Source organism: Acromyrmex echinatior, chromosome 2 (assembly GCF_024713525.1).
Source record: "Acromyrmex echinatior isolate Ae372 chromosome 2, ASM2471352v2, whole genome shotgun sequence".
Classification (NCBI taxonomy): Eukaryota; Metazoa; Arthropoda; class Insecta; order Hymenoptera; family Formicidae; genus Acromyrmex; species Acromyrmex echinatior.
In genome coordinates this window covers 13,778,147-13,800,491 of record NC_141853.1, presented here as the reverse complement: position 1 = coordinate 13,800,491, position 22,345 = coordinate 13,778,147, and the positions used below count along the sequence as shown (strand labels likewise).

At 29.3% G+C, this 22,345-nt stretch overlaps 2 protein-coding genes across 2 annotated transcripts; one reads left to right on the top strand and one right to left on the bottom strand.

Moving 5' to 3' along the window:
• Nucleotides 1–248: 248 nt before the first annotated feature.
• Nucleotides 249–3,112, bottom strand: LOC105151821 (uncharacterized). Its single transcript, XM_011065754.2, has 3 exons — nucleotides 2,398–3,112; nucleotides 1,492–1,556; nucleotides 249–1,346 (listed from the first exon to the last, which is right to left on the bottom strand). Exons 1-3 carry the CDS (start codon nucleotides 2,431–2,433, stop codon nucleotides 1,055–1,057), a joined length of 393 nt encoding a protein of 130 aa, XP_011064056.1. The 5' UTR covers nucleotides 2,434–3,112; the 3' UTR covers nucleotides 249–1,054.
• A 6,265-nt stretch (nucleotides 3,113–9,377) lies between these two features.
• On the top strand, nucleotides 9,378–16,852 carry LOC105151822 (uncharacterized). Its single transcript, XM_011065755.2, has 4 exons — nucleotides 9,378–11,092; nucleotides 12,715–12,764; nucleotides 13,169–13,483; nucleotides 13,965–16,852. The coding sequence occupies exons 1-4, from the start codon at nucleotides 11,081–11,083 to the stop codon at nucleotides 14,770–14,772; spliced, it is 1,185 nt and encodes a 394-aa protein (XP_011064057.1). The 5' UTR covers nucleotides 9,378–11,080; the 3' UTR covers nucleotides 14,773–16,852.
• The last annotated feature ends 5,493 nt before the right edge of the window (nucleotides 16,853–22,345 follow it).

Genomic DNA, 22,345 nt, shown 5'->3' with positions numbered 1-22,345 from the left:
ACCGAAAAAATTAATTTCGAAAAAAATTAAAAGTATTTATTTTAATAATATTTTTGTAATACGAAGGATACAGGAAATTACGACCGTATTTAAAATACGTATCGTAAAAATATACAACATTTATTCAACATGTTTATTAACATAAAAAAATGTATATAAAAAATAATAAGAATAAAATTACAAGTAACGAAATTTATTATATATATATATATATATATATAAAATATATATATTTAATGAAAGTAACTTACAATCAGACTAGAGATAAAAAAAGTCCGTAACTTTTCGAAAGTCAAAAATGATAAAAAATCAGTCGGTGTTCCATAAAATGATCCTATTGTTGAATGCATCAGAACAATGAATCTTTCGGTTTCATTATTATAGAATGCTTGCATTGTTCAAAAATGTGAAATCGAATCAGTCATTGTACTGATACACACAGAAGTCTCGTGCGTGCGAACATTTAACCATTTAAAGCATGTGTACATATATTCTTTCACAAATACTAGTTATCTGTCTGATGACAGTTCAGATAAGACAATTCAGTGCATCGTTACTTTATATACTTTCTATAGATCATTAATACACGTGATAATTTTTTTATAGAAAATTTTTTCCGCTTGTTGATTCTAACCCAATTGCAACAATTTCAGTTTTTGAATATTATATCGCTCATTTGCTGCCATAATAATATAATTAGAAAAACAGTTTTTCAGAAAATTAACTTGAATATTTTAAATCATTACAATTTTATAATAATTTTAAAATTCATTATAATTTTGATGTAATAACTAATTCTAGAGAAATAAAAATACATTCTTCTCTTTCTTTATACATTCCCGTTTTTCGTAAGCAATTAAAAAACAATTTTTAAATAATGTCATTGTTATCCCAAATAAGCGACATTGTCTTCTGATAGAAATAATGTACAAAAACTAGCATTATCAACAGGGATGAAAAATATTTCATATGTTTCAAAGGGTTATCATGTCGACTATTTTAAAGCTATTTTAACGTTTCTCGAAAGTTATCAATAATTCACTCGAGGATATTTCTAATGTCCTCCCCAGTCGCCGCCGCCTCCTCCGAAACCACCACCATGGCTTAGTTCTAGGCCTCCACCGCCACCACCTCCGAAATCATGACCACCGCCGCCACCTCCAAAATCATGACCACCGTCGCCGCCTCCGTCGTGACCTCCAAGGGAAATGGGATGACCATAAGTGTATCCGAGTACTTCGTAACTATCGCCGCCGCCGCCGCCGCCGTGGTGTATGTGTTTCGTGATCGTGTGCGTGTGTTGGATCTTCTTGATCTGGTACGGCACGTGGATTATCACGTGACTACTGTAAAAGGACGCGGACAATAATTAAAGCTTCTGACTGGCTTTTAAAGATGAACTGCGCGATCAGTTTTATCGTTGTGATAAAATTATATAATATTTAAATGTTTTATTTTTTTTTTTCGATAGTGCACTTGTTTTAAACTTACTGTCCGTGTCCGTGTCCACCGGCGTTGGCTAAGTTAATTAGTACGGCGACGGAGAGAAGAATTAACTGAAAATAATATCGTGTTTTTAACAAAAAAATTGTTAATAAAATTATACGTACAGAATCAATTCTCTATCTCAATTTAGATTACTATCAGAAAAGAAACTAGACCGTTTGCAAAATTAGCAGTAATATGTCGCTTTCTTATTTTTTGTTACTACTAAAAAACGTAATTTTTTCAAGCACCATAAATGCTTACTATCCTTTTGAAATTCGACATCTTCAGACATTTAAATTTGATATCAAGAACCTTCTAAAACCGAGTTTCATGATAAAATTATTTTGTTGAAATCTGAGACCAGAATCAAATTAAGCATAAGTGACGTTTTCTTTAAGTTTTATTCTTGGAAAGCTCTAATTCTCAAAGAATTATTGTGTTGTAAAACGAAAATGACCTTTTCTAAATAAAGGAAACTTAATTTTTTTTTAGTCGTGTTACTTTTGAAATAAGAAAATGCTGTAAGAAAAATGCCTCTATGTGTAATACTAAATAATACAATAATTTGACTCTGTAACTTCGAATAACTAACTTTCCACGGAAGATATACCGAGATATAATTAAAAAATCGGAACGAGTCAAAATTGTACACAAAATTACAATAACAAATATAAAAATATTATGTATTTCTGGAAATGTTACTTCTTGATATTAAAAATATCTAAAAGCCGAATATCATTTATAATGTTTTTAATTATAAATCACAAAGCTAATACTTTTTACATTACTCTCCTTGATTAAACGGAGAAATAATGATCCTTTCGATACATTAACTCCAAAAATTTGAATTATCACTGACTGTTTCACTTCCGTCGCGGTCGAAAATGCGGTAAACGTCTCGAGACTTACCAAGAAGCCTGGTATTATTTCTCGTTGTCCTATCATCGTTCCGTTTTCGGATAGGACTATCGAGAAAAATATCGCTTCCGTCACAATAGGGCGACAAAAAGAGTGAAGCGAAAGCTACGAAAAAGTTATAAATAACGTAATAAATTAACGAGGAAACACAACAACGCGAGTTACTCCTCCGCTCGGTCTCGATCTGACAACCATCGCGAATACGCGTTTCGCTTATATATATACGCACGTGATAGAAGTCGGATAAGAATGAAAGGGAGTATTTTGCTACCCGTATGCACCGCACTCGTGAAAGGAATCGCTAATAGCCTTCTCACAGCAAAAAGTCACCCGATCGCGGTGTAACAGAGAGGGACAAGCGCCGGTGGCTTTGCCTTCCTCCCTCGCTACGCTCACTGCCTTTGTATGTTCCTGTTCCTCGTTTTCGATATCTGTAACAGTGGGCTGTTCCTTCTCCCAACGAAAGGCAGGCGTTAAGTGAACGTCCAAGATCAAGATCGCGATTGTGCCTCGCATACGCGGGCGGACGGACGCGTCTTCGTTCGTTTCACTAATCTAACGCGTCCTCACGCGAGAGGAAGAGTAATCGTGCGATGTATCCTTTCATCCTGACTTTGAAGGTATCCTTCCTGATTTAGAAGAAATTTCTCTCTTTTTATCTTTTCGTATTTATTTGGAATCAAACAATGTTATCACTTATTCTATTATTTGTATTCCATACATAAAGATATTCGAATGTATTGAGATTATCTTCATTCTAGCATAAGAATTTGTTATAAGATTGCAAATATTTATATAATATTATATAATGTTATACATTAGCGTATTATATATTTTTTATTATATATTCTAAAGTCTAACACGTCACCTCTTTGCTTTAAAAGTGACACAAGTAAACAGATTAAATTTTCTCGAAAAAATGGATATTTTTAACAAACAATTATTAACTGATCAAATAATATCGCAAAAAGAATATATTCTTAAAGTAATCAAATGTCATTTTTATCATTTTTCTTTCACAACTCTTAAAAATAGTTTTTTTAAAATAATGTTTACTTTACTCATTCATGACAATAATTTAAAGATCATATTTTGAATTGTGTCACTTTTATGGAGCGATGTATTATAAATTCGAATGTGTAACATTTCTTATTTGAAATATTTGAAAAATCAGATTATTGAATGTATTCAAAATTACAAGATAAAAATTTTCTCTTACGATAAATTACCATTTCGCAATTATTACAATATATATTTTATAAAAATTTACAAAATATCTTTTATATTCAAGTTTATAAATAGTATCTTTCTACATTTCCTAATTACATTTCTCAAAAGCAACGAAGATAATAAATTTATTTATTTGAATGTAATTAACATTTATGGAAAACTGGACTTCGAGTAGACTGTATATGGATAAAATAGTAACTCTATCTATGTTTCTGCCGCATTCTATTGGAAAGTTCAGTAATTGCTGCCATCTATGAACAAACTACTAATCTCTGATACAAACATTTATAATTCTATGCTAAAACTGTTAGATATTACAGTATATTTTTAATAATAATGTGTTAAAATTATACAATAGTATCTTTTAGTATTATTGTATAATATCGCTTTGGAATTTTTTAACTACAAGATTTTGTTCAAAATATTTGTATCTAATTGTCTGATATCTGTAATTGTTATCAATATTTATCAGAGCATTTATAACTATTATAAATAATTAATCAGATCAGTTATAATATCATAAATGCATTATGTATCTGTAAATTTTAATGATAATTAGATCAGAATCAATGTACGCATATTACAAAAGATAATTTAAATTTAAACTTTTTGAAGGCTTAATGATATAAACATACAATTAAGGAGCATATAGCTGCAATTCAAGATGTTCTAAGAGATAAAATAATGTATTTCAAATTAATACGTTAAAATAACTTAATACGTTAAACTATATATATATAATTGTACAAATTTTATGATTTAACGTATTAATTTAAAGATCATTCGAAATGCATCATTTTATCTCTTAGAATATCTTGAATTATGGCTATATATTCCTTAATTGTATGTTTAGATAACTTAAAGCAATTTTAAAACAAAGACGAATACTTCCGCAAGATTTTTATAATACGAGAAGGTATACAAATTAATATCTCTGTAAAATTTTATTTTAATTGAGAACTAATATATATTTTAACAGAATAACCCTATGTTAGATTTACAAATTGCAAGTTTACTATTAAATATAAATTTATATGTGAAAGTAATAATAGTGCTATTTCAAAACATGCTTTGATATGGAAATTCTTTTCTTTTTCCGATTTGATATTTATTTTTTACTTTTTACTTTTTTATATTGCAGTATTATATTGTAGAATTCTTAAATTCAATTTCAATTATGTGTAAATAAATAATAGAAAATCTTATTTCAATTAAAAGATAGTTTTTAATTGGAAGGTTTATAATTAACGTGACTGCGATTATAGTAACATTTATAACTATGTCAATTTAGAAGTTACAAATACGATGATATTTATATTAAAGTACGAATTAATTACAAAATTAATTAATTATAAAGGGTAAAATTGGATTTGAAATTGCAAAGTTACTCACTGAGTTACTTTTACTGACTTCTCTTTTAAATGCTATAGATGATTTATTAGCGACTTGTTCACTCCCATACTTTCTCTGGTGCGCGACTTCTTAATTTACTTTTTTATATACTAACTGTTCTCATTAGTTCTTATTATTATTAAATTGCTTAAAAAAATGTCACTGACTTTCTAATGAATAGAAACTATAACTACAATAATATATTACAAGAAGTGTATCATTGTTTCATAATAATGTATATTTTACATATTTTAGCAAAACAAAGAAGATAAATTTTAAAGTATAAATAAAGAAAAAGTAACAGAAACAATAACAGAACTTTTTTAAAATTCACATAAACTCTGAAAGAATTTCTAAAAAGACAATTTTTTAAAAAGAATTTAAAAATAAATCTTGTCTTTTTAAATATATATAATTTTTCCGAAACGCATTATCTGTAGTTAAAAAAATTCTATTCTAATAAACTAGAATAAATATATAACTCATGTAAATTGAAAAAAAAATAATAATTTAAAAGAAATAAGCGTATTGTATATAGTGTACGTTTGGAAGCAGCATTGAAAACATGCGCTGTGTCGATCGCTAGTAAATTACGGAAGCGAGAGGGAATCATTTCCCCTTCCTGAAGAAGCGCGCCGAGCGGAGCTGATAATGCGGAGGTGCATAAACTACGAAGGCGATGACCGGGGACCGTTCACTCGCTGAGCGTTCACCTTCGCAAAATGCGCTCACCAGAGAAAGGGAAACCGATCTCGGTGTGTCTCGCGTAAAACACGCGCAAGAGCAAATTATACGTGTATGTCGTGCCGCGGGAGACGTCGCGCTGGGCCGCGCGAGAAAACAAAAACGAGTAACGCGATACGGATTATTCCTTTTCCTTACAGCTCGCGAGACCGTGACAGTGAACTCTCTACTAGAGGAATCCAATCCGACCGGGATCGGAGTGAATGTACAAGGTATTACGTTTCAGAACGTCGACATTGCAGTGTCGTCCTAGGAAAACGCCATGGATCGAACATTCAGACGAATAATTCAGACAAATAGCATGTTTCGAAGCTAGACTGGTTTCATAACAATCACGTCAGTCCAGTGTGCACTGGACGGATGTAATTAGTTAACTTTGACCATAATTGAGATAAAAAAAATTATAAGGAAACAAAGTATCGATTAAAAAAGCTAACGAATGATAATAGTGAAACTAGTATGGTGAAATCGATTTTGACTTGACTCGTAGCTTCTTTTGTCTTTTTTAAAACTTTTTTTAATTTTTGAGTCTTCCTCGTTATATTATTTAATTAGAAATATCTATTTTTAGATTAATTTTTATATTATATTTTTCAATTAATAGCAATTTGTCTGTATGCATGATTTTTATATAAGATCGTAATTGCTATTAAGCGATGCGGCGTAACAAGTACATACAGATTGTTTTTAAAGTTAATATAAAAACAAATTAAACCATAAAATTCTTGATATATTTTATTGTATTGTTAAATAAAATTTATGGTAAAATTTTATAAAAACATTTATATATGTCAAGATAAAAGAAGCGTGTGATACCCAGAACAACAGATAAACATATATATTTTTATTACGATAACGTCGCAACGACGTTAAATTAAATCTTGGTTGATTGAAAAATGGCTTTTAATAATTATTCTGGAACCATCATAATTTTTTTCTACTTGGGAAAACTATTTTTAATTTGAAAATACAATATTATAAAATATTAATGTTGTTAATTTGTCATTAATCACATCTATTACTATATAAAATAATCATTATATTTAATTTTAAAACTTGCTTTTGTCTAAACTACCTTATGTCAGTTCTGAATTCTTTACTTATTATTATAACACATATTGCAAAAATATTGGATAAGTCTGTTTACTTTCTACGCAATTTCTACGCTTTATAGACTTAATAATACATGATGTTCTAATGGATTCGCAATGCGAGGTGATCACAATGTGAAGTACATCATGTTAAGAACGGAACATAAAGTTTACGCTGAAATATAAACTGTCAGAAACTATTTCCTTCTCCTTCAATGTAAGAACGTATTTTATTTGTGATCTCGTAATACATCAATTTATATGTCGTTTATCACAATTTTTTTGTCTTAAAACATTAGCACTCCGCGAAAACGCGGAAGGAAAGATTGTGATTTTCTTATTCCGCAGTGAAATTTCCAATACATCAAATTTTATTGCTAAATTTCCACTGCTGTTTACGCGAATTATGACAATTGATTTAATACTTTTGATTATATTAATTGCAAAAAAAAAAATATATTATAATTTTATACTTAAATATTTTGTCATTTAATTGTGATTTCCGTTTCTGTTATGTAAAACACACACAAGATTATAATTTAAGAATTATCAGACATCAACACATTTGTTAAAAAAAAATTCTAAAATATGTATTGAATAAAAAGAATATTAATATAAAAAAACTTAAAAATAAAACTATGGCATAAATTTCATATTTTCTATATTATGTGATGTATTCAAATCGCAAATATTTCATATACAATATATTTAAAAAACGTAATGTTTTCTAAAAAATAGAAAATATATAATGTTACATCTCCATAGATAAGTACCAAATTGTTTAGTCGAAAGCGTGACTAAGAACATCTTAAAAATGATAACTGTGTATAGTATTAATCTTCAGATACATCTTCAGACATGTCCAAAGTGCACTCGTGGAACTATTGTATGTGAAGAGTTGCAATTATGAAAAATTACATTTCAACTTAATTCGTTTTTTGTTGTATTTATTATATTAATCAAAAATTTGCAGCGTGCGTTTTTGTTCAATTATTATAAGATTACTATAATTTGGATTATAAATCATATTTCAAATGGGAATCTCTTCCTTTGGGAAAATAGAAACTTTCACAATTTTTTGTCACGTCCTTCATTTCATTCCTTTCTTTCTTTCCTAACTTAAAACAACTCAATATGATTCAAATAAATGTTTGGCTGTATTTTCAAAATTTATATCACACTTATATTAGGAAGAAATGATTTAAAAAAATAGTTGTTATTTATTGTTAAAAGAATTGATCTTTTTTATGTGATTCTCTAAAAAAGGAGGTAGTACCGATTAGGAAATAGAATGCTATTCAATTCCGATTGAAAAAGGTATGAAGTTAGAAACTCGACCTTGAATTCGATGCAAGAAAGTACATGAATGTGCGTGAATGAACTAATTAACGTATGCTTTTAATGATGCCATTGTTTCGACGCATCGAGAAAGGATTTATGTATGTGGACCGTAACGATAACAATATGAAATCACGATTATTCTTGTCAGTGAAACTTTTATTTTTAATCACATCAAATTGAAATACAGCCGATAGGAATGCAAATTGGCAAATTGTCGAAAGTACATTATAATTATTCAACTCGTGAATTTTATTTTCTCGAGAAAATTATTTGTACACCTATATTATTTATAGACGATAGTTACGGATTAAATTTAATGTCCGATTGCATTGAACTTTCGATTTAGTTACCGAGTAATAATAATTTTTTTATTTAATAAGAGCAAGATAAGAGTAAAAGCGATTGATATAATCAAATAAAAGAAAAATGTTTAATCATATCAAATTAAGCTAATGATTTAATTATTTATGTGATAAATGAAGAAATGATACGTAAAGTAGATATGTTTAATAAGTGCATTATTAATGTACAAAAAATTTTATTTTTATCTTTTGTTACAATTCATTTATGCTATTTGTGTTGAATCTATTGTTTTAAGAAATGTATAGAATATTGCATAAACAGTTTATTGAAAATATTTTACAAATATTACAATTATAATGCAAAGATTCGCATTACTTTAAAATAAGAAGAGAGAATATCTTTTTATATAAATAAAATTAAGTTAAATAATATTCCTCGACATTAGATATAACATCTTGAGAATTAATCTCGCGCGCGTTGAAAGTGCAACGTAGTAAATGTAGAACACTTTCCGTGAGACGCATTGCTGGAGTAGTTACATTCTCTTGTTATTTGTTATTCGTATTTTGGAAAGTATACGTTGGGTGCGGCTCATAGACATATTAACACATCCTTGTGCGTCACTTGCAGAATAATAATTAACAATAATTATTTAATTTTTATTTAAAATAAAATTTTACAAATTTATGACAATGTTTAATTATTTCATTGTTTGTTAGCTCTCTAACATATAATCCACTCTAATTTTAAACACACTCTTATTGTAGCTTATTAATTCAAATTTACTAATATATTGTCTTTTTATTTTTCATTTTTCATAGTTTATTATTCTTTATTTATTCATTTTTGTTATTAAATTTATTTTTATAAAAACCTTTTCATTATTCTTTCCTAATAGAAAATATTTAAATCATATTTGAATAATTATTAAGATACTTTTTCTTATATCTGTGTAATAGTTAAATATATGTCATACAACCTCTCACAATTTCATGATAAAAGAGATATTTTAAGAATATTTATTTTATATTAGAAGGAAGGGGGGGGGCATTATATTTAAATAAAATAAGAAATAAAATAGAAGTAAAATAAAAAATAACAGGGAAAGGCTCAGAACCGAATTCTGAAAATTTTAATGAATCTTTGTAGAATTATTATAGAGTGAGTTCTTTTGAATATGATACTTATACTTAGAGTCAGACAATTAAGATTTCCGAAATATTAAAGGGGAGAATCCACAAAGGATCTAAAATTAATCCCAAAGTGGCAGATAAAAATAAATAATCTGTACGTAAAATACATTTAAAAATAAATACATATGCGCGCGTATAAAATACATACATATAATGTACACGTATCAAAATATAACAAAAAAATTATTATGCAATATTTATAATTTAAATAGCGTATTTTAAAATGTACAATATCCAGGAAAAACTACAAATAAATATTGTTTGCATGATATTATTGTTTCTACCAATTTTTCCACGCTGTCATGTAAATGTTATTTTTGTCTCACATATATTTCAAGACATTAGTTTCTTGTATCGTTTTTTTTTTATATCGGGGCTAATTTGGTCATTTTTGGATTTTCTCTTTTTAATATCTCGGAAATAATTAATCGTTCGCTTCTAAATAGGGATATTATCATATTTAAAGAAATTTATTCTCTTTAATTGTTATAAGTTTCATCAAAATCGGTGTAGTTCAGTTCTAAAAAAAGATTAAAAAAGTAAAAACTAACATGATTGCCATCGCACCCATGTCGCACAGTTACGATACGTAATAAACCCTATCAATTTTTTGTCGCTGTCTACTAAATTTTTTATTTATTGTTATTATTTTCTATCGCTATCCATTAGTCACAACTTTCGTCTAACTTTCATTTGACAAAAATGAAATTCTTCCCTGAATATATCTGCATATATCATATTGTAGCGTAATCTAGCTATTCTATTTTCATTCCATATAGAACTGATAGCGCGAGAGATATATCTATCGGATCGGGTTCATCACACACACACACTGTATCTCGGGGGGAAAAAGCTGGGAGGAATTTTGCTGCAGCATCTCGCATGATGAATACGCCCATCACATTGCACTGTTGACGTTGTCTGTCTCGATGAAGAAAGTGTCGATTTCTCCCTAAACAAAAATTAGACGACTCACCCGACCACGTTTTAGCAGCGAAGGCCGCGGGGGTCCATCTCGCGCGGTACCCGCCCGTTTTCTATTTCCATTCAGCTTGATGATACGACGGACGCGCCGATCGCCGGTACATTTCCACGGTGGGAGGCGATCGCGACTATGCACCGCGTCTATGCTCTTTTTATCTTGTATAAAAGAGAAGAGGCATAGCGCAGATAGCCGCAATACATCTGGATCATCCGTGGTGGCGAGCACGACCGGACACAGATCGGATCCTGGGCCTTTGATCGGTCAGCAGGTGACGAGCAACCGTCACCTTTTCATCACCCGTGCCTCGCGACGACACTGATAACGCGAACAACAGATCGGATAAGAACGCATTATCAGGCTTGACCAGCGGCGCGAGTTATTTAAGGGCCGGCAGTATGCGGTGCATGGTGAGTCAGATCATTCGATTTCTCGATTTAAAAGATTGGTTACTTTCTTTTAATTATGGATATCACTTAAATCTTTTTTTTTTAATCGAGAAGTAATAATATTTTTTTTTAGTTCTTTCTTGTAATTATGTTGATAAATAGTTCTTAAAATTAGATTGTACGTCTTTCTGAAGAAATAAAAGAGATACAATGATTTGAAAAAAGGCAGGAAAGCTATTATTTTTTTCATTGATTTTATCTGGTAGTTAATTAAAAATGAAAGTATATTTTATGTTGTTTAAAAGTGATGTAATCTCATAATTGCAAGAGAGAAAGGGTAAGGAGAAAGATAATTTAATCTTTTAAAATTTTAAATCATAAATTGTTTTATATTATTTTTATTTGTTTTATATTATTTTTATTTGTTCGTATTTTCGGTTACCTCATTTATTATTAATATAGTTATTAATTTTTGTTTATGATTTATGTTTGAATAATTAGTTGTTTTTTAGTAATTAAGTCGTAAATTAATTTACGAGTAAGAAATACACTTAATAAACTTATGACGTGTTATAAACAGAGTGTCCCAAATTTTTTTAGCCTTTTTGATACATTGCTTGTGGACTTAGAGGTGGACTAAACTAATTTGAAAAATCCTATATCATTTTGCAATTTTTTTTTTAATTACTCAATGAACAAAAAGTCTAGAATTGACGCATAAAACTTTGAGTTATCTTTAAGAATTCTTTAAGATATTCCATATATAAAGAACTCTGAAAGATATCTTAAAGTTGCTTATATAGTACATCGATTTTACCTTCTTATTTGGCAATCTTTAGAAATTATTATTTCGTTAATTAGATATTGCAAAAAATTTGAGACACTCTGTACATTATTTTTCATTATTTCAAAAAAGTAAGAATATTAACTGAATTCATTTTTTGAAACATAACAATTTATTATACTAATTCAATAATTTTGACAACTATAAAGACAATTTCTATTATGATTCTTTACTATTGCATCTAGGATGTGCTTTACAAAAATATTTTTTGTATTGTTCGGAATTAATGGATAATACATTTTGAATATTAATTCTCAAAAAGGGAGCGTGTAAAAAAAAATAAAATAATCTCCATGTCTTTTTAAAAATTAAAAAAAACGAATAATAATTTTTAATGTTTTTAATTATTACATATATATGTGTATGTTCACAAGAAGTAATAACTTATTCGAATTTTATATTTAAACTATAATAATTTCTAGAATGCAATTCAAAAGAACTTGGTAAATAACAGGATTAACTTTCATCGTATGAAAGTCTTACTTATCAATGAAAGTATGATTAAGCGAAGGAAGAGGCGAGACCCGATAACGGCTTGCGAGTTTAGATAATTATGCTACTTATGATAAACTAAGCACTAATGACAACCGTAGCGTATCAGGATTGCGTGCCTCAGAATGTGTAATTCTTACAAATCAAATTCTACACACGACTAAATTTTCGTGATTTCGTGCGAAAACTTGTCAACTTAATAGACAGTTGATTTACTTTATCGTTTACACTCCCGTTACTACACATATTAAAACTTACGTTAAAAAGTTAGTTAAAAGGAATGTTGACCGGGAATTAATGTTTGCAGGCTCTTTGCGTTCTGCTATTAGCGATTAGCGAGCCCCTTCTTATTCACGCGTAAGTATCTGTATACTATACTTAATTAAAGATAATTATATATATATATATATATATATTTAAATTAGATTGATAATAGATTGATAATAAAATGATAGAAAGTTGATTTAGCAATTGTTTTTTATGTATAAAGTCTTTCAAAATTTTAAATGTACATTTAAAAAACAAAGATTACATTACAAAACTCATAATAGCTTATATTATATATATATATACATATCATATAATTATAAAAAAAAAAAATTTAAGATAATTTTATATATATCATTCTTCATAATTCCTATCGATAACATTAATTAGTTTTTAAATATGCTTTTTGAAATGATGAGGTAAAAAAACTAATATAATAAATAATAATATAAAGTATCAAAAAATATTTCTATCTATTTTTTTTGCTGTTTCAGAAAGGTAGTTTTAATCGTTCCCCGACAAGTAAGACGGAGCCCAGCAGTGCCATGGCGACCTCCGGGAAATTACAAAAAATCATCTTACGGTGGAAACAACTTTCATCGTTACACACATTATGGTCGCGGTAATCGTTACACGAAACCATTCCGACCGTTATCGCATGGGGGTGATGATTTTGATCATAGTCCTGAAGTTGTGAATCACGTGCATGTACCGCACGGCAAAGACATTAGTCACAGCATCTCTTTTGGCAAAGGATACATTCCGTATGATAACATCAAGAGCAATAATTTACCATTTGTGCATGAAAGGTAATCTTATATTAAGCATAATTTATTTTAATTATTTTTGTTATCTTCATTTTGATTACGTTTTATCTTTGTAATTATAATATAATTAGTAAAATATTAACAGAATATAATTAACGTTATTATATTACACATAATACAATTAATTCTAATTGTGCTATTTTTTTCGTTAGGATCTGGTTGCACAATTTTGATAAAAATGTAAACTTATTTAATGTAAACTTTTGAATTTGTGAACGAATAATCTGACAATTATAAAAAGTATTTTTTATATAGACGAAAACTTTTACTTTTAACTTTTACTTTAATTATAATGATATTCTATATAATAAAGATTAGATACATATAAATAGTACATTTATATTTGAAAGAGTCAACCAGTATGCGACATCAGTTAATCTTTATCGATTAAACGATACGTCTATCATAATTTCTATTAGTTTTTCCTACATATTCAAGCAGCTTCCTTTCTTTTCCAATTTAGATACGCCGGTACTTACGGACGTCAACCAGACTATCCACCGACGAGTTTCACGTCGGTAGGTCAGGATTATGCGGTATCGGGGACAGCGCATTCTTATGAGAATCCGCAGTTAGACTCTTATTTCTCGGACATGGAGAACGCTGCCAGAAACGAATTGCGCGGCAATGTAAAAGATAACATAAACAAATACTATGGCGCACACTCGATCGAGAAAGATCTCAGTCTGAGAAACCAACAGGCCCTCAGCAGTATTATAGAACAGAGCAAGGATTCCTTGAAGGGCACTGAGGGCCTGTCCTCAGAAACCTCACCAGCCGCGTATGCTCACGCTGCTTCCGCAGCAAATTCCGCTAACATTCCCGCCGCCACCGGTGTGCAAGGGGCTGTCGTAGTACCAGCGGGTATACCATCGGCAACTATAGCTGGTAACAAGGATGGCATCGTTCTACAGGACACCGTGTCCATGGACGAGTACCAGAGGAAACTGGAAGAGCTCACCAAGTCCTGGCCGAATGTGTTGGCCACCGGTGCTAACTTCGCGGCCACCGGAATTTCTGCGCCCCAGCAGCTGCACGCTGGTTTCCCGACCACCGGTCTATCAGGTGTTGGTTTTGGCGGTTCATCTGGCGGTGTCAATTGGCTCCCCAGTTTTGCTCAATCCAAACAAAGCTATGCTGTACGCGAAGACCATGGGGACCCCACGAGCTATGACTTCAGATCGATGACCGTACAAGGCACTCCGTACCAACATGTGTCCTTTGGTCACGAAGGAGTGACGGCAGGGATCGCCCCGGGTGCTCATGGGTAGACACAGAATATCGGAATACGTATGCAAAAGGAACGATTTTTTGCTGAAATATCGAAAAATTTAACTAAACCAGTGCAACCTGAAAATTATTTGGTTTGAACCATCGAAATAATTATGTAAAATGCTCAAACTGATCATTAGAATGTTGAAACTTTTTTCAGCATTATTATTAACAATGTTTAAATATTCTGTACATAATTATTTTGATGGTCCAACAAATTTATTTTTAGATTTGTATCTAACTAAATTTTTAGATACTTCAGCAAAACTGCAATTCTTTTCGTAGGAGCATTAATGCCATCTGACGTGTACGTTTTGCGTTAAATTTTTCTGTAAAAAATATGTTTATGTTTTTATTTAGGTAAATAATAATATAGCTCTATTTTATTTTGGGGGAAAAACGAAAAGAATCGGCCAGAAAAAAATGAATCTAATAGTGAAGTTTCTTCATGAATATGAGCGCATTGGACGCCATTAATGCTTCTGATTACACGCTTGATCGATTGACACGATTGATTTTAAGAATTAATGTGATTTTGAAAACAAATTTAATCTCTCTTTTCGTAGACACGGCAAAATGTATGTTCATATTGCCACGAATGTATAAATATGCGAGGATCATTTTTGTGTATCTCTCTTGAGGCGTTGAAATCTGAATTCAATGAAATTATATCCACTCCAGAGAGTATTCGTACATCGCGAATATCTCGTAATGTGCGAGGTAATAATAAATTTACATAAATTTATTGTGCGATGTGTTAGAAACTTGATAGTTTCTAATTTAAAAATTATTGAGGATCTTTTCTTGGTTTTTATATTTTGATGAGCTTATAGAACTACTATCACCCACTTTCTCATGGGAAAATTTTTCCTTTTCGCAGTATTGCAAAATTGGCTAATGATGAGTTAGTTATGTAGATTAGTCAACAGAAATTTCTATCTTGAAGCTGTCATTATAAGTAATCGATAAATGGAATAAGAAATATTATTGGCACACGGCTTCACAAATTACTCTTTCTATACTTTCTTATGCCTTCTTCTCATTCTTTCTTCGATACTCGTGGAACTTCATGTATCAAGATATTTATGACGCCATGTGTACAATAGATTTATTTTACATTTATAATACATTACTATTTTTGAGAGAAAAGGTTAAAAGAGTGAGAGTGAGTGAGTGAGTGTGAGAGAGAAAGAGAGAGAGAGAGAGAGAGAAGGAAAAGGGGGAGAGGGGGAAGGGAGAGAGAGAGAGGGGCAGGGAAAGGATGAGAGAGAGGGAGAGGGAGGGAAAGAGAGAGAGGGGGGATTGTTTTTCATTTATCATTATTTATTTAAGGCTTCTTGTCTATTTATCATTCATAAATTTCTGGGTACTCTTAAAAGTAAAATATATATTTTATAATAAAAGTGTCCAAGAACTTAAAAATGATAATGTAAATAGAATTCAATTTTTAATGAATCTCAATTATCTGTTTCATATGTTCAAAGATTATTTTAACATGTTTTTGATCAATAAATAAATAACAATATAATAATACATGTGGAACAATTTCGGGGCTACAGTTGATTTTAATGCATGTGAAAATAGTAATGGAAATACAGCATCACATTCTACTAATTATTCAAATATATTGCTCTGTCAGTAAATCGTATCTATTTTAAAATTTTAATAATTGGCTTTAAGAAAATGAAAGTTAATTACAGTAAAATAAAGTGATTATATCAAATTATAATATAAGCATGAGAGAGTGGTGTAAAGTTATAAAAATATTTTCTTAATGTTTTAGCAAATTTTACTTTCTCTCTGTTTTAAATATAATTGATATCTGAATTTGTGTTCGTAAAACGTCTCGAACGAATTTCGTCGAGCAGTCTGCTTATCCTATAGATTATATTTATATTATTTATAATATTGCTTAAGGAATGTTAACATGTCTGTATACTGATAATTTTCAATATCTGCATATTATTAATTTTATACGTTATTATTACGTTACATCTTTTTATAATTTTATATTTTCAAGTTATGATTTTGCAAACTTTTTCACGAATATTTTATGATTTTTGAATAAGGGAAAAGAAATTGTAATAGTTACTGCGCAAATTTTCAGACTCAGATGAAATACAAATAGAAAAATTTACATATTAAATGTGATGTTTAAAAAGTAAAATGTTAATAATTTATCTGTTATAAAAGGATAAAACTAAAAGGTTTTTACTTCAAGAGATTTTTTAATTAAGTTCAATGCCCTTCTAAAAAAATCTTTGTTATTTAAAAAATTGAAATGTATAATTGCAAAGATATTTTAATGCAGAGAAAAAATAATAGTTTTAAATTATAAATTATCTTCCCAGCAAACACAAACATGTGACGTACCTGTTGTAATTTTCCACTCCACAATATACCTGTAATATAACGCGTGTATTATACTACAGTTATATTGTTAAGTGGAAAATTACAACTAACAGATACATTAAATGTAACTTTGTATTTGCTAGATTAGTCTCAATTTTTAATTTAACAAAGAATATGTAGCTAGAAGATTGTATGAGAAAAAGATATCCTATATATATATATATGAAGAGGATGACATTGCGCATCGTTACAATTTCAAATACTTAAGACTTATATGTATAATATGATGATGTCATTTCTAAGATTATAATAATACTAGGACTATTTCGGAGACTCATAAAACAAACTATTATTCTCATGATGTTATTAAAGCATTATGTATAAATATTTACATATTATATAATTATAAAGCCAAATCTAAAACTGTAAATATAAAAATTAGAGAAAAAATGATAAATTTATTAATAAAATATTACGTTTCGACAAAATTTCTAATATGTAATTACATATTAATTACAGCTAGGTATTTCAATTATTTTTGTTAATCAAATAATTTTCAAGTTATTATGCATACGTTTGACTTTTTCCGTTAATGTATAAAAGATGAGGAATATCATTCCGACATATCATTATAAAATGTATATTGCGGATATTTGACAATTATTTAAATATAAAATATAATACATTAATTATATTTTCAATGTGTAAAGAAATAAATATACATGACGCATACAGGAAATTGTATTAGATTTAAATGATTAATGTTCTGCGACCTACGATATCGTTCCACGTTATCTTGATTTATGTAAAACTAATTTAAAAATGTAAAAGAGTGTTTAGCTTAGTGTTGTTTTATTATTTCATAATTAGTTGTATATACAATAATTATATATACAATAATTATTATCGAATATAATTATAAACAAAAATTATTAAAAATAATAACTTACGATTAGAATTATTTCTGCAGAATTAATTTAAATTAAATGAATATTTTTAATAACAAAAATCGATAGAAAAAAATTATTTTAAGTATTATTAGTTTTATTAAGGCTATAATTTATTTAAGCTGCAATTTTGTGTTTTCTTTAAAAATATAATATGTTGTAAACAACTTTAATTGTTCAAAAATATTCACAAATTTCATAAATGCACTACATATTCACTTATATTAATCTTATGGATAACAGTTGCCATTATGGAAATTCGTAGCTCATTCTTGCCACAGATATAAACGGTAATATTAATTTTAATATTAACAGATTCATACCTATTAATCCCTCTTAAAATTAATATATTTTATCATTTATCTAACATTAACATAATAATATAGCAAAACGGGATACGATTGTCCACGACAACAACTGTTATCCATAGACATCTATGGCCACATACATAATTGCCATGTTTTTTTAAATAGCAATTGAAGATATTTACGGGTAATAAATATCTACGACGACCGTTAAATCTGACTGGTCGGAAACACGCGCCATTTTCACGGTCGAGCGGTTATGAAGGCGACTGTAAAAATCGGCCGTCTTATCCATCACTCGAGCAAAGTAATGCTGGGAGATCACGGTCACCAACGGAGATCGCATCCTTTCTCGTTCCGGTTACTTTCACTGGAAGACCGATGACCGGTTGAACGGTTGAAAGTCGAGAAAGCCGTTCTTGGCGATCCCACCGTCTATAGATGCCGCTCACGGTTGTAATCGACAAGAATGGAATCAAAAGCAGAGGATCAGCAGAGAACAAGGAAAGTGAAAGGATCGGGAAAGGGCTCCGCAATAATTCGTGAATTATATCGGGTTTTTATATAATTTGTCATACGAGTGGTAATTGTCTGTTCAAAGACGTAGCCTTTAATTAACTTTTTCATAACGTTAATTTTATAATTTTATAATTTTATAATTTTATAATTTTATTATAATGACTTGATTGCCAAATTTCTTATGTAGTAATCAATGAATTCAACATATCACTTTCTCAAACGCAATTAAAAAATGATTTTCAAATTTTTACCATGAATGAGTCAAAATATTATCTTATCACTGATCAAAAGTGAACTTATTTTAAGTACTTATATTAACGACAATTTTATTCTAATTTCGCTGAAATGTTTTTAATTTTGACAAATATAACAGATTCCATTGTATAATATTAATATTTTTAGAAGTATGTAATAATAACAGCTGCTTGAAAATTTCGTGCATTTGAATACGTACATTTGAAATAAATTTTACGGCAGATCGTTTTAATTCCGACTGCGAAAAGCTGATCTTGATCTTGATTGTAAGGTAAGGTCGTTCGGTGCACCTTCACCAGTTTCTTGCGGAAGCATGTGAAAGTAATAATCGTCGGACGAATTGCATCGATGAAGGCTTGTAGCGCATCATTTAATGTAAGAAGGAGGAAGTTCGAAAAGCGGATAAAATTTCTATCATTTAATTGAAACGCAATGCAGGAGGATTTTTTGCAATAATATATTTCGAACATATTAATAATAAATCACGTATAAGATAAATGAAGGTAAAGACATGAAATATAAAGACGCGGAAATATTAAGATATTCATTCATACATCTAAATGTTTGCTTCGACTAACACCGAACGTCTATGTACAATAATTGCTAATTCCTACAACTGGTTTGCGCAATTTCCTCGTTGGCATTACAAGTACCGACGCGATGTTTTTTACTCATTAAAAAGATCAAGCGAATAAATTATTTCCTATAAAAATAAAGAAAGTGACGAAAAATCAAATATTTCATCGATAGGTATAATTATTAAAAAATCAAAAAATTTTTAAATTCCATCTTTTCCAGAAAAAAATATACAATACTTGATATTAATAGAATGGTCAATAATGACCACTCACAATCAGTACTTTTAGCATTAATATGCGGTTTGTTTGAAGAGAGTAACATTCACGCAGCTATATCGTATAACAGTAGAGAGTTTAAATATATGGGATCGTTGGTTCTTCGGCTGTAAAAGAAAAGTATGTATTCATATTTTTACATGGCATAATGCGAATACATAAAAGAATATACTTGTTTAAAGCACTTCGTTGTTTATTTGCTATTAAATAATTTTTACGGTTTATTGTTTAAAGATAATATCTCGATAAATATCATGACAGACATTACATGATTAGCAATAAGACGTAACGTAAGAGATACAATCTATCATATTCTTACAGTCTAATCATTTCATATCATCGTTGTAATACATATAGAGATCTTTTGTATCGTTAACTAAAAATACTTCCTTATTAATTGATATTATACGTGATAAATACACAAATGATAAATACATGAAATAACATTTTTAAATGTACTTATATAAAAATGCAGCTATATAAGTGAAAGCATATACGACAAAATCATTTCTACCGGAAAAGTTTTATTATTTACCTACGTAAAAAGCGTAAAAATAAAAGAATGTTTAGAAATTAAAAGAGAGTTTCCTGTATATTTTCTCGAATAGCATCGATATCGATTCTTGAATCTTAAATGATTAGATGTAAGAAAACATGTTTTGCTTAGACTATTAATTTTATTTTGCTAAGGAAGTCTATTTCGTTAAAATTGAAGCTCTATTAAGATTGAAGAGTAGAATTGTATTCTTCTCGAATCATAATAAATGCACATGCTCGAGCATTGGATTGACGGATGATATAACCGGAGATACCGTGTCAATGTCAGCTTGTGCGGAATCAAGGCCAGCAATTTGTAGTAAAAAGAAGTCTCCGCGGCTAGCGATCATTTTGTCGCGAAATTTGCCGCAGAGGCTTGAATATGATAAGGGAAAAGAGTGAAAGGATAAGGAGCGGCACAATACAGCCGAGAGAGCCTCTCTCACGGTTATTCGCCACAAGCAGCTGTCTTTCTCAATGTAACGCGGTATGCGTTTCCGTCTCTTCCCGTTCACTACACACGGTCGCTCTCACCCTTTTATTTTCACTCACTCTTCCTTTCCCTGCACCCTATTCTACCTCCCGCGTGTTCCTGTTACTTTCTATTTTCTTACCCGACAGTACCTATACGCTCGAGATGTACACGTGTGTACGAGATCCATTAACGTACTGTACGAGATAGACAATGTAGACATGCCGACTGAAGAATCATAAATTTTTAATTGAGTGTTGTAAATTAATAAATCACTTTCTGTGAATTTTTTGAAAGTTGAAAGCTCTTTTTAGAAAAAATGTGAAAAAAAATACCGTTACTTAATTGTTGACGTTTTTTGACGTTTATAATGATCTAAATGTTGTTTCTTATATAAAAAGATATTTAATTATTTTTTCTGAGATAACATGTCTATGTATAATATTTAAAATCTATGATAATATATAATAATACTTCAAAAACATATTTTTAAAAAAATACGTTTAAAGAAATAAATTTAATAGTGTTATCTCTAACAACATTCTTAACATAGGTTTAATATAGATATTTATAAAATCAATTATTCAAAAAAATCTTTAAATTAAATAAATTCTTAAATCAGTTGAAGATAGCGCTTTTGCAATAAGTTATATTATTTATTAAAATTTATTAGCTCTTTCAGTTTTTTTGAAAATCTTTTATTAGCTTACGATTTATAGCGCTAAACGATTTTGTTAATAAAAAAATAAAAATTAGCACAAAGATATTTAGAGCAAATGTAGTTCAATGAATGTACCTAAATTGAATACCATTCATACCATTTGAATATCTAAAACGTCTTGTAAAAAATTCTCCACGTAATTAACGCTACTGTAAGATGCGAGGTAATTTTCCACTCTGTGCTTTCACATGGTTGCATTAACAAAAATCTCCCAACAATTAAATAGTGAGTTGTTTGAGTAGATATACTTGTTATTTCTTTGTTGCGAATGTAACGAAATGTATACTCGCATATATTGTAGTTGGCAATAACCTGTACAGCAATGAAATGTGAAGATTTGAGAAAGTTGAAGTTCAAATTGGATTGAAATTTATTATATCTATTGTTCTTACTAACTCATTAATTTTATGTTAATAACACAAATTCAATAGACATTGGGAATTCTTTTTCAGGGTACTTTTTAGATCTAATTAATTATTAAAATAGAAAGAGAATTTTGAGACAAAACGAAATTCTTTTATATAATTATTATTTTTTTTATTTAATCAGCAAAAAAAGCTGGCACAAAAAATAAAATTATAATATTTATTTTTTTAATTTATTCTCCTCT

Bases quoted from the DNA above. Each gene is read 5' to 3' on its own strand.
- LOC105151822 (XM_011065755.2), top strand. The intron at 12,765-13,168 runs GTAAGTATCTGT...TTGCTGTTTCAG, and splicing joins GAGCCCCTTCTTATTCACGC to AAAGGTAGTTTTAATCGTTC. The intron at 13,484-13,964 runs GTAATCTTATAT...TTTCCAATTTAG, and splicing joins TTACCATTTGTGCATGAAAG to ATACGCCGGTACTTACGGAC.
- LOC105151821 (XM_011065754.2), bottom strand. From the start codon at position 2,433: ATGATAGGACAACGAGAAATAATACCAGGCTTCTTG. The intron at 1,557-2,397 runs GTAAGTCTCGAG...TATTATTTTCAG, and splicing joins AAATAATACCAGGCTTCTTG to TTAATTCTTCTCTCCGTCGC. The intron at 1,347-1,491 runs GTAAGTTTAAAA...GTCCTTTTACAG, and splicing joins GGTGGACACGGACACGGACA to TAGTCACGTGATAATCCACG.